General features: G+C 38.4%; 1 protein-coding gene across 2 annotated transcripts in view; it reads left to right on the top strand.

Moving 5' to 3' along the window:
• LOC121370837 (sodium-dependent phosphate transport protein 2B-like) overlaps positions 1-12500 on the top strand; it is a 51795-nt gene that overhangs the window by 27643 nt on the left and 11652 nt on the right. The window contains exons 3-4 of one of the 2 annotated variants that reach the window (XM_041496340.1): positions 1406-1465; positions 9675-9786. In XM_041496340.1, the coding sequence (XP_041352274.1) occupies positions 1406-1465; positions 9675-9786 (172 nt within the window). Of the gene's footprint in view, positions 1-1405; positions 1466-9671; positions 9787-12500 lie in introns of both variants that reach the window. The other variant, XM_041496339.1, reaches the window with a different exon arrangement.

Here is a 12500-nt window from a genome sequence, read left to right as displayed (position 1 = left end):
CGCAGGATCGAACAACCTCGGTGGATCCATTCAACTGATTGAGTTTTTTCTCGTTCTAACCAGTGCACCACAACTGATCAAAGGCCGTGGTATGTGCTTTCCTGTCTGTGGGAAAGTGCATATAAAATATCCCTTGCTGAGTTAAGAAAATCCTGTCATGGACAGAACACCCAGAAGTTGTGTCCACGACAGGCGTGCTTGAACAGTTCTCTGATGGAAGCATGCCAAAAATTACCCACACCTCACACTAAGAAAATGTAGCGGGTTCCGTCTATTGACTACGAGTCAGAATTACCAAATGTTTGACATCCAATAGCCGATTTTTCCCTTTCCCAACATTGACATCCAATAGCCAATTTTTCCCTTTCTTATTCTGCAGTGGTAAAGCGCTCGCTTGATGCGCGGTCGGTTTGGGATCGATACCCGTCAGTGGGCTCATTGGGTTATTTCTCGCTCTAGCCAGTGCACCACGACTCGTACACCAAAGGCCATGATATATGCTATTCTATGGGATGGTGCATATAAAAGATCCCTAGCTGTTATTCGAAAAGAATAGCCCATCCAGTGATGACAGCGGGTTTCCTCTCTCAATATCTGTGTGGTCCTTAAAGGTATACTGTCACGGATTTAAGGACCGTATTTCTCTAAACTTTGATAATAAATAAAAATTACATTAATTGCTGAACCATGATGGAGTGAAATCCATGTCATCCCTCTCGGCAATTTTAGTTTTTGAATTATGGACCATTGCCATAATTCAATTATTTTTACAATATGTTATTAATAAATGGAGTATGGTGGTTATGTAGATGGTTGACTAAAGTACATTTAGGGACAAATCAAATTATTGTTGTTCAGGTAATACTTTGTTAGATCACTAAATAGGTCAGTGGTGTGTGACAATATGCCTTTAACCATATGTCCGACGCCATATAACCGAAAATAAAATGTGTTGAGTGCGTCGTTAAATAAACAGTTTCTTTCCTTCCTTTTTTCCTTTCCTATTTTTGGAAATATATGTTAAAACGAAACATGGAATTAATTGTTCGCGGCCTAAGCCGTAAGGTGCGAACCGTCACTTACAATACAGACGGCTTCCGTGAAAAGTGGCTCCGTCATCAATCTCTTATATAACGTATGACAGTTCAACCTGTTTATTTATATGGGCGGAATAATAGCATCATTCATAAGCACGTCTACGGTGTAAAGAGTCTAAATCGCCAACTCTGGTTATACGTATTCGTTTGTTTGTAGAGTTTTCAAAGAATTTTTAACACAGGCCTGTGACGTTAGGTCTGAAGTCAGGATTATTGGCTGATGGAATATGCATAGTATTTGTTACTGCCACTATTTTGGACGTTGAAGTTAACAATAGCCAATTAACATGTCGTCATATTCACTTCAGGATGTGGGAAACGGGACAACGAATACAGCTTTTGAGAGTGGAAATGAAGACACGGGAAAGGTAAGCAGTTGAAAATATATATCTTAAAATATACTTTTAATTTTTGTTTTAAAAAAACAACAGCAAAAAAACAAAAAAACGAAACAAAACCCCCCAAAATCCCCAAGAAGATAAAAGAATTTAAACGGAAGACTGTAGGTATAAAACATTAGACAACATTTAATAGGCAGAATGTATTCAAAATATATTGTTTTGTTTTTTGTTTTTTGTTGTTGTTGTTTTTATTTTGTTTTGTTTTGTTTTTTGTTTGTTTGTTTGGGTTTGTTTGTTGTTGTTTTTTTTAGGGGGGAGGGTGTTAATTTTTTTATGAGTTTTTTTTTGTATTTGTATTTGTATTTGTATTTATTTCGTTTATTTTTATTTTTATTTTTATTTTGTTTTGTTTTTTATTTGTTTGTTTTTGTGCAGTTTGTTTGTTTTGTATATATGCTCTATTTAAATTTGTGTACATGTTTTTCCATTCATTTTACATTTTGTTATATATTAAAAGTTAAGTATAGCAGTACGTATCGTATCGTATTGTATCCTAAGTATCAGAATGCATATCGTATTGTATCGTGACCTACGTATCAGAATGCGTATCGTATCGTATAGTGACCTAAGTATCTGAATGCGTATCGTATCTTGACCTGCGTATCAGAATACGTATCGTATTGCGACCCACACGTATGGTTTCACTTCTTAATTCATACAGGCGTGAAGACTTCTTTTCGTAACACGTTTATGCTAACAACATCCACGCAAATCCACGTTTCAAAATGTTACAGTTTCCAACACTTCAGTGTCCAGGTTCTTACCTTATAATTTATATCAATCAAAATACGCTGGGGCGAGACCACCCTACTTCAAGGACGAAAGGACCCAAATTCAAAACGAAATAACCCAACCTCAAGGACGAAACGACTCAAATTCAAGAACGAAATGACCCAACCTCAAGGACGAAATGACTCAAATTCAAGAACGAAATGACCCAACCTCAAGGACGAAATGACTCAAATTCAAGAACGAAATGACCCAACTACAAGAACGAAACCACTCAACGTTCTGGACGAAACACAGAACTACGTTTTAGATACAACATTAATACTAAACGACCCAAGCCCGTATAATGCCCAAAATTACTGGTAAAGTCTATTTTGACTCAATCAAGCTTGGAGAATGGCGAATGATGCTCACCAAAGATTTTATTTTTAAATAGATGTTTTTCGCTCCATTATTGGGCAGATTAAAGTAGTTTTTGGTGGTGATATTTCATAAAGAATTAACATCACCATGCAATATATAATTTTTCTCTTAAATAAAAAATCAAGCCACATATTGACCAGGCCTTGCGATGTTATAAGAGAACCTTTTAAATTTAAGAACTAGTATTTGCTCAATGACGTGTTTGGTTAATGACTAGCTGTAATTTTACATTAGTTCGCTGGAACATGCCTATAAAAGAGCCCTCGCTGCTGCTCGGAACCTAACGAAGTACTCTCGACATATTAAGTTCAAAATTACACGTAGCTCCCCTTTATTTTTCGGCGGACCGTTCAAAAAAGAGCCCAAATTCCTTCATTAAAACTGCGCAACCTTTCCGTTTGGCTTAATCCTACGGGACTTTCAAAATTCCATAGCACCAAATCTTAGTCCCCGCTCGCTACGGACCCCGATCGGGCTGCTGGTGCTCTCGTACACCTGCCAGTGCGTATGGTCCCCTCACCCACCCACCCCAACACCTTTCCTGTGCCCATGACTTTAACTATATGTATTTGCAGACAACGTGTTTTTGTTTTGTTTGTTTGTTTGTTTCGTTGGTTTTGGTGGGGAGGTTTCCATATGTGAAACAATCAATAGTTGCCGATTAGGCAGTGCGCTGCGTTGCCCCCCCCCCCCCCTCTCTCTCTCTCTCTCTCTCTTCATTACTAGTACTCATACAAGTAAACCTGGTACAATGGAGTAATGCGGAATATTGTATAGATACTTGGTCGAAGACTTACATATTCAACAATACTTACCCATATCTGTACCTGATATTTATAAAGCATGCATTACGAAATTGAGGCTGTCTTCACATGTTTTAGCAATAGAAACTGGTAGATATAAGAAGATAAGTCGCTCCAATGGAGTATGTACTCATTGTAATAGCGGAGATGTCGAAGATGAGTATCATTTTCTTTTAATCTGTATATTGTAGAGAGATTTATGAGAAAATTACACAAAGAAATACTACTAGAATAGGCCATCTATGCTAAAATGTATACAGTTGCTGACCAGTAAAAACTAAGAAATATTGTGTAACTTGGGAAAATATCTATTTAAAGCATTTAATATTCGAACTTTCTTAATCTAAAAATATTGTAATTATCAAGATATCTAATATGTAGCATTTAAATGTCAATTTGTATATAATACCTAACCTATATAACTATAATTTACATTCTCCTTATTGATATAGATGTACATGCATATCGTAATATATCATATTATTATAACACATATATATATATATATATATATATATATATATATATATATATATATATATATATATAAATATGTATGTATAATGAATAATCTCTCTCTCTCTCTCTCTCTCTCTCTCTCTCTCTCTCTCTCCCTCTCTCTCTCTCTCTCTCTCTCTCTCTCTCTCTCTCTCTCTCTCTCTATATATATATATATATATATATATATATATATATATATATATATAATTCATTATCCTAATTGTATGTACATGTGATATTGTATGTTTATTACTATTGTTGTTTGTTTATACCAATAAGTCGTACTTACGGTCAATAAAGAATTGAATTGAAGTATACTAATTTGAATGAATAGCTATATATTTGTCATGTTCGATAAGCTGAAGCGATGGGTGAGTTGACGCTTAAGAAATGAACGCTTGACACGGATAAATTAAGGGCTAAGCGCTAAAATCCTATTCTAATTACCGTGGCTTCAACCCAGCTAATTATAATGACGCTAATTCCTTAGCGGCAAAGCTGTCTAATTAATTAGGACCTTGAAACAAATGCTATTTACACATTACTCGTCAAGCAGGTTTGCTTTGTACTTATCCCAGTGTCTTCGGTTATATTAAAACAAAGACGGAGACTTTCCCAAGATTGTGTAACAATTCGCAATTAAACTAAATGGACAAATTGAGAACTGCGTGCCAGACAATACCAAAAGAAATTACGTGCATATGTTCATGTACATAGATAACCAATTAATAAACTTAATACTCTCATTATTGCTATACATTTTTTTTTTTGTAATTAATCAAACACGTTTTTGTGGCTATTATTATTTTTGTTAATAGAATTCCAAATAGATATACAAGTAATTTAATATGTACATTTGCAATGTAACTCAACTCGATGTGTGTGTGTGTGTATGTGTGTGACGGGGGGGGGGGGGGGGGGGGGGGGGGGGAGTGAAACTTAAAGCAGGTGATCAAGAAGGTAGAGCATATAAAATGTAAACTACAATGCAGAAAATACAGTTACAAAAAGGATGGAATGGATTGATTGATGGATGAATGGATGGAAGGATGAATGAATACATGAATAAATGAATGAATGTGTGGATGGATGGATGGATGGATGGATCATGGATAGATGGATGGATGGATAGATGGATGGATGGATAGATGGATCATGAATAGATGGATGGATGGATGGATGGATCATGGATAGATGGATGGATGGATCTTGGATGGATGGATCATGGATGGGTGGATCATGGATGGATGGACGGATCTGGGATGGATGGATAGATGGATGGATGGATGAATCATGGATGGATGGATGGATCATGGATGGATGGATGGATGAATGGATCATGGATGGAAGGATGGATGGATGGGTAGATGAATGGACCATGGATGGATCATGGATGGATGGATGGATGGATGGATAGATACTGGATGAATGGATGGATGGATGGATGGATGGATGGATGGATCGATCGAGAGCCCCTTCTGTCCCGGACCCAGTCACTAGCAAAGTTAGAGATTGTGCCTGGGAGAGACGTGCTTGAACCTTAATTGGATATAGGCACGTTAATATGTTATCCAATCCAAAAAGTAATGTCTTTGACTAATGCGTCTTAGATTTGATTCGTGGAATCGGCAGAGTAGTTCCGATTAATAATAGTTGATCATTCGGAACCTCTCGGATGATTACGACTAACCATGGGAAAAGGGTAAAAAGTATTCGTCTTTGTATATGTTTCGTTTCCGAACGCTGTCGGGGAATCTATGGCCGTGTCAGTTATAAAAAATTCAACTGGTATCTACAAGTTAAGCTGGAACATAATATCGGAGTTTGCAAGGTGCCTGGGGCAGATGATAAACTTGTCACCTGTTAATGAGTCACCTACACAGCATGTCACTCACTATGATTAAACACAACACAAAAATCTAACTAGAAAACAGGCTTATTTATTGTATAACTGCTACTACGTCCTTCCGCACACGCACACACACAGCGAGAGAGAGAGAGAGAGAGAGAGAGAGAGAGAGAGAGAGAGAGAGAGAGAGAGAGAGAGAGAGAGAGAGAGAGAGAGAGAGAGAGAGAGAGAGAGAGAGAGAGAGAGAGAGAATACAGACAGACAGACAGATAGATAGATATCCCAATCCGAAATTAGGTTTTCTTTCCCATGCGGACCGCAGAATACAAAAAGTTAAAGTTTGTTTTGTTTAACGACACCACTAGAGCATATTGATTTAATAAACATCGCCTATTGGATGTCAAACATTTGACTCGTAGAGGAAACCCGCTACATTTTTCCATTAGTAGCAAGGGATCTTTTATATGCACTTTCCCATAGACAGGACAGCACATACCACGGCCTTTGATTACCAGTCGTGGGACGGGGAAAACCCCAACCAGAGCTTTGGTCCACTAAAGTGATTCGATCCTACGATGCAAGGACCTGAGGCGAGCGTTCTACCGACTGATCTAGATACCACCCAACCCCAGAACAAAAAGTTAGTTTTGTTTAACTACACCACTAGAACACATTGATTTATTAATCATCAGCATATTTGGTAATTTTGACATATAGTCTCAGAGAGGAAACCCGCTAAATGTTTTCATTAGTAGCAAGGGATCTATTACATACACCATCCCACAGTCAGGATAGCACATAGCACGGTATTTGCTATACCAGTCGAGGTGCACTGGCTGGAATGAGAAAATAGCCCATTGGGCCCACCGACGGGGATCGATCCCAAACCGACCGCTTTACAACTGGGCTACGTCCCGCACCGCGCAGAACAAGAAAGAAAGAAAGAAATGTTTTATTTAACGACGCACTCAACAAATTTTATTTACGGTTATATGGCGTCAGACACATGGTTAAGGACCATACAGATTTTGAGAGGAAACCCGCTGTCGCCACTTCATGGGCTACTCTTTCCGATTAGCAGCAAGGAATCTTTTATTTGCGCTTCCCACAGGCAGGATAGCACAAAACCATGGCCTTTGTTGAACCAGTTGTGGATCACTGGTCGGTGCAAGTGGTTTACACCTACCCATTGAGCCTTGCAGAGCACTATCAGGGTTTGGAGTCGGTATCTGGATTAAAAATCCCATGCTTCGACTGGGATCCGAACCCAGTACCTACCAGCCTGTTGACCGAAGGCAGAACAAGTACAGCTATAATCTTCTATTATGATTGTGCCCTGGACCGATAAGATGACAGCTATTCAGTTAAAATCGTTTTGCTATTTTGGGTACAAACGTGACATCTTAAAAACAAAATTGGTGGTTTAAAACTGATAACTTTTTTTTGTTGGTTTTTTTTTCGCTGAATATTAACAGGGCCATATGCCATTTATTTTTCAAACAACAAAGCATTGCTGTACACATTTAGGTGCGCGCTGTGCTAATGTTTATTCAGTGTCACATGGTGTGTGGTACAGAAGAAAAGAAAAAACCGCACCAGGCAATAAACTTGCAGCTTAAGTGCATTTTTGCAGTAAGGGTTTCCAGGATGTAAGAATGCAAACAAACAAATGACGTCCAGGATATGACTTCATACTTATTGATGATTGGAGGGACTATTTATAATGATGCATGCCTTTCAGTACCATTGTGTTACCAGTTTAAAATTCCGATCGCGATGACTCCAAAACATCGAATATGAATGCATGTTTAACGACACTCCAGCACACAAACAGAGATCAGCTATTGGGTGTTAAACAAGGGTATGTTTAAATAAATAAATAAATAAATAAATAAATAAAAAAAATCAAAATTAATGATCATGAAAATGTGTGTGTACGTATGTGTGTGTGTGTGTGTGTGTGTGCGCGCGCGCGCGTGCGTGTGTGTATTTATATCACAGCAGAGGGCGGGTTTTATTTCAGTCAGCTGAGTGCTCGCTCGAGGTGCTTGCGTCGCAGGGTCGAACCATCTTCATGGATCCATTTAACTGATTGTATTTTTTTCTCGTTCCAACAAGTGCATCACAATTGGTCAAAAGCCGTGGTATGTGCTTTCCCGTCTATGGGAAAGTGTATGTAAAAGGTCCCTTTCTGCATGAGGAAAAATGTAGCAGATTTCCTCTGATGACTACTTGAAAGAATTACAAAATGTTTTACATCGAACAGCCGGTTATTAATTGATCAATCTGCTTTAGTGGTGTCGTTAAACAAAACAAATTTTATATCACAGTACGTTTGTGTATATGGGTGTATGTATAAGTATGTGTGTCTCAGTGTGTATGTGTGTCACCTGTCTCACCCACCTCCTGGGGCTATTTATAATGATGCATGCATACCTGCATGGATATTTACCATAAAACATTCAATTTTTTTTCTGTGTAGAAAAGTTGGCGATTAGCCAACACTACGTCATGTGTTTGTCAAGACATATGCAACAGTTAGACTTGTGATACACATTCATATTTTTTTCAAAGCTAGTAATAAAATAAAAAAATGTTTTACGTCCCACATTTTAGTAACCTGATGTGTTATAAGTGTGTGTGTGTGTGCGTGCGTGTGGTCCTTTTTCGGTGTTTTTTTTTCTTCTGAAAATATGTCTGCCCTCCCTTGCATGTCACCTTTAGGTACGGCCCCAGTCGTTTGGGTTACATTTGTAACAAATAGAAGAAAATTTAGAAGTTTCTTTCGTTTGACGACATCACTGACGCACATTGATTAATTAATCATCGTCTATTGGATGTCAAACATTAGGTCATTCTAACTCGTAGTCAACAGAGGAAACCCGCTACATTTTCCCCAATGCAGCATGGGATCTTTTATATCCACTTTCCGACAGACAAGAAAGCACATACGACGACCTTTGACCAGTTGTGGTGCACAGTAGCCAGTAATTCTCTATTTATAATGCATAAAATCATAAAAGCACAATAACTTTATATACATTTTCCTTCGCAGGTAATACAATTGATACTGGTGGATTTAGCTCAGTCGGTAGAGTGTTCGCCTGAGGTGCCTCAGTCGTAGGGTCGAATCTCCTCGACGAACCCATTTTTTTTATAGATGTTTTTACGAGTCCAATCAGTACCCCAAGATTGGCCATGGTATATTCTGTCCTGCCTTTAGGAAAGTTCACAAAATGGGATTCATTGCTGCTAATGGAGAAACAAAAATATAGTGTTTTTTCTTTGAAAACTACGGACCGAATTTACGGTGGTGGTGGGACTCTTTTAACGTGCCCCTGTCCACTTAAGGTTCAGCCACGCCGATCCCGGGTTCGACCTCTGACTTCGCCAGGTATTTAAGCATGTAAATGTATATAGTTGCACGCGTGTAAGACATATAATAAACAGGCGTTGTAAATTCAGCCATACGTGTCAGAAATATCAAATATTTGACATTCAATAGCTGAGGCTATTTCTCGCTCCAGCCAGTGCACCACGACTGGTATATTAAAAGCCGTTGTATGTGCTATCCTGTCTATGGGATGGTGCATATAAAAGATCCTTTGTTGCTAATCGAAAAGAGTAGCCCATGAAATGGCGACAGCGGATTTCCTCCCTCGATATCCGTGTGGTCCTTAACCATATGTCCGACGCCATATAACCGTAAATAAAATGTGTTGAGTGCGTCGTTAAATAAAACATTTCCTTCCTTCCTTCCTTCCAATAGCCGATGGTTAGTTAATCAATTTGCTTAAGTGGTGTCGTTAAAGAAAACTTACTTTTTTTGTTTTAAAAAGAAATAAAATAAAAATAACTTATATTTTAGCAGCAACACACTGTTACGATCGAGTCGAATGGGACGGTTGGTGCGACGAAGAAAGAGGAGATAGAAGACCCATGGAAGGCGTCAGCCTTAGAAGTGGAAGAAGTCGAGTGGTCAGGTACAACATGGTCTGGTCTTGACCGGCCTCGGTGGCGTAGTGGTTAGGCCATCGGTCTACAGGCTGGTAGGTACTGGGTTCGGATCCCAATCGAGGCATGGGATTTTTAATCCAGATACCGACTTCAAACCCTGAGTGAGTGCTCCGCAAGGCTCAATGGGTAGGTGTAAACCACTTGCACCGACCAGTGATCCATAACTGGTTCAACAAAGGTCATGGTTTGTGCTATCCTGCCTGTGGGAAGCGCAAATAAAAGACCCCTTGCGGCCTGTCGTAAAAGAGTAGCCTATGTGGCGACAGCGGGTTTCCTCTAAAAACAATCTGTGTGGTCCTTAACCATATGTCTGACGCCATATAACCGTAAATAAAATGTGTTGAGTGCTTCGTTAAATAAAACACTTCTTTCTTTCTTGGTCTGGTCTTGGGGCTTAAAGGCATACTTTCTCTAAAAATGGATAATAAATAAAAAATTACATTAATTTTTTTATTTTATTATTATTTGTTTTTAATATTTATTCCAGTCCCTCATTTACATGACAGACAACTCATGCTGAGGACAAAACATGAGTCGTGGACAGCACCAGTACATGACATAATTATTAGATTTTAAGTAGACTTTCATATTAATATATGTAAACTATACAAATCATGTAAACAAAACAAGACAAATAATAACACAATGGTTTATAAATGTAATAATAAAAAAACTGTTATGGTTTCTGTCAGGCTAGGTTATAGAAGATTGATTAAATACGGGAATCAAGACAATAAGTATAAATAAATAAACCAATAATAATAATAATAATAATAATAATAAAATTATAATAAAAAAGAAGAAACAAAACAGAAAAGACTTGACACACACACACACACAAACACACACACACGCTCACTCGCTCACTAACTCACATACACATGTATATATATATATATATATATATATATATATATATATATATATATATATATATACATCGTTAAAAGTGTATGTTTATCTCTACATGACAGGCTTGTTTCGTGAGAGAGTTGAATTGCTCTCACTCATGGAAAGCTGATGACGTAATGGACTCTGTGACGTCGAGGTTACGTCACTATACAGGTATATAGGTGATGTGTGGTATGCGCACAGAAGGTATTTGCGTCTGTGTCGACATGCTGATACGAGTTCATTCTTGGGAGTTTAGTGTGCTGGTTTCAGGTTTATACATTATGAACAGTTTTTCCTTCAGGCAGAGGTTACATCTTTTGCTCGCTGGAGAGTATGGCTTTGCTTTGGATAAAATTTTCCACTTAATGGTGTATGGGGTGAATCTGTCCTTCAGTGTCCAAATGTACTGACTTAGCGATGTTGCGTTCTTATGTGTTGCGTTTTGAAAACTGCTCGTGTGCGCGGTATATCTCGTCTTAAATGTGTTCTCGGTCAAACCAACGTATGTTTCTTGCTTGTTGTCATCGAGTGTATTAACGGTAGCTTGATATATTACTCTTTTCTGCAAGCATTTTCCCTCAAGTGGACATTCAGCTCTTCGTCTACAGTTGCATTCTCTGGAGGGAACGGCGTCTTTGTCTCTGTGTTTTTGAAGTAGAGTTTTGTTATGCGCTGAAATTATTTTCCCAACATTAGGCATGCAGCTATAGCTAATTTTAACGGTATTTCGATTTATAATTTTGTGGAGAGGGTTGCTTTTGGGAAAGCACTCATCGAGTAATCTGAGGAACTGGTGACCTACGTTGGTTTTCACGTTGGAGCTATATGGTGGGTTGTACCAGGTGATGTTCCTATTGCGGTTGTTTCTGCGTCTGTTGTTTTCTGCTGTTGGGGTGTATTTGAGGTTATAGTTATATCCGCTCTTGAGTAAGGCTTCCTTATATGGGCGTTTCGCTTCTTCAAAGATGCACTCATTCGAAGATATATCAGAAAGTCTTTTATTTATTGTTTTTGGTATACTGCGGATGATATTTGGAGGGTGGTTGCTCTTGTTGTGGATGTATAAAGGTGTGTTGTTTGGTTTCATATCGGGTTTGACTGAGCTCTTTTCAAGATCTAGAGTTACGTCTAAGTAATCTACAGATTTTTTGTTGGCGACTATGGTGATCTTGAGTTTATGGTTTGCATTTTATTGTGTGTCAATACATATATATATATATATATATATATATATATATATATATATATATATATATATATATATATATATATATATATATATATATATTGACACACAATGAAAACGCAAAAACAACTTTTCATTGCAAATAACGACAAACTATTAATGAATTGATGGATAATGTAATATGACATTAATGACTGGTATTCATGAGATACATTAACATGGAAACATGGCCAGTTATCATCAGTAATCGAGTTGCATTCATAATCCAAAAGTTCACACACACACACACACCCCCCCCCCCCCACACCCCACACACCCTATCAAGGTCAGTATCTGGTGTGTCCACCATTGGCCCGTGAGCATGCGTGAAGACGACGGGGAAAGGATTGGCACAAACATCTCAAATAAGCCACAGGAATGTTCCTCCATTCCTCCTGCAACGCATGTGCAAGCTCAGCGACGCTACGCGGTGGTGGCTGGCGGTGACGTACACGACGTCCTAACTCATCCCACATCCCACATGTGTTCATTTGGGTTCAAATCCGGTGAAACGGCGGGCCAGTTCATAACGGCTTGTTGCAGCAATGCCTGGGTAATTCT

Source organism: Gigantopelta aegis, chromosome 4 (assembly GCF_016097555.1).
Source record: "Gigantopelta aegis isolate Gae_Host chromosome 4, Gae_host_genome, whole genome shotgun sequence".
Lineage (NCBI taxonomy): Eukaryota > Metazoa > Mollusca > Gastropoda > Neomphalida > Peltospiridae > Gigantopelta > Gigantopelta aegis.
Note: the sequence above shows the minus strand (reverse complement) of the source record. Positions and strands in the feature narration are given on the sequence as shown.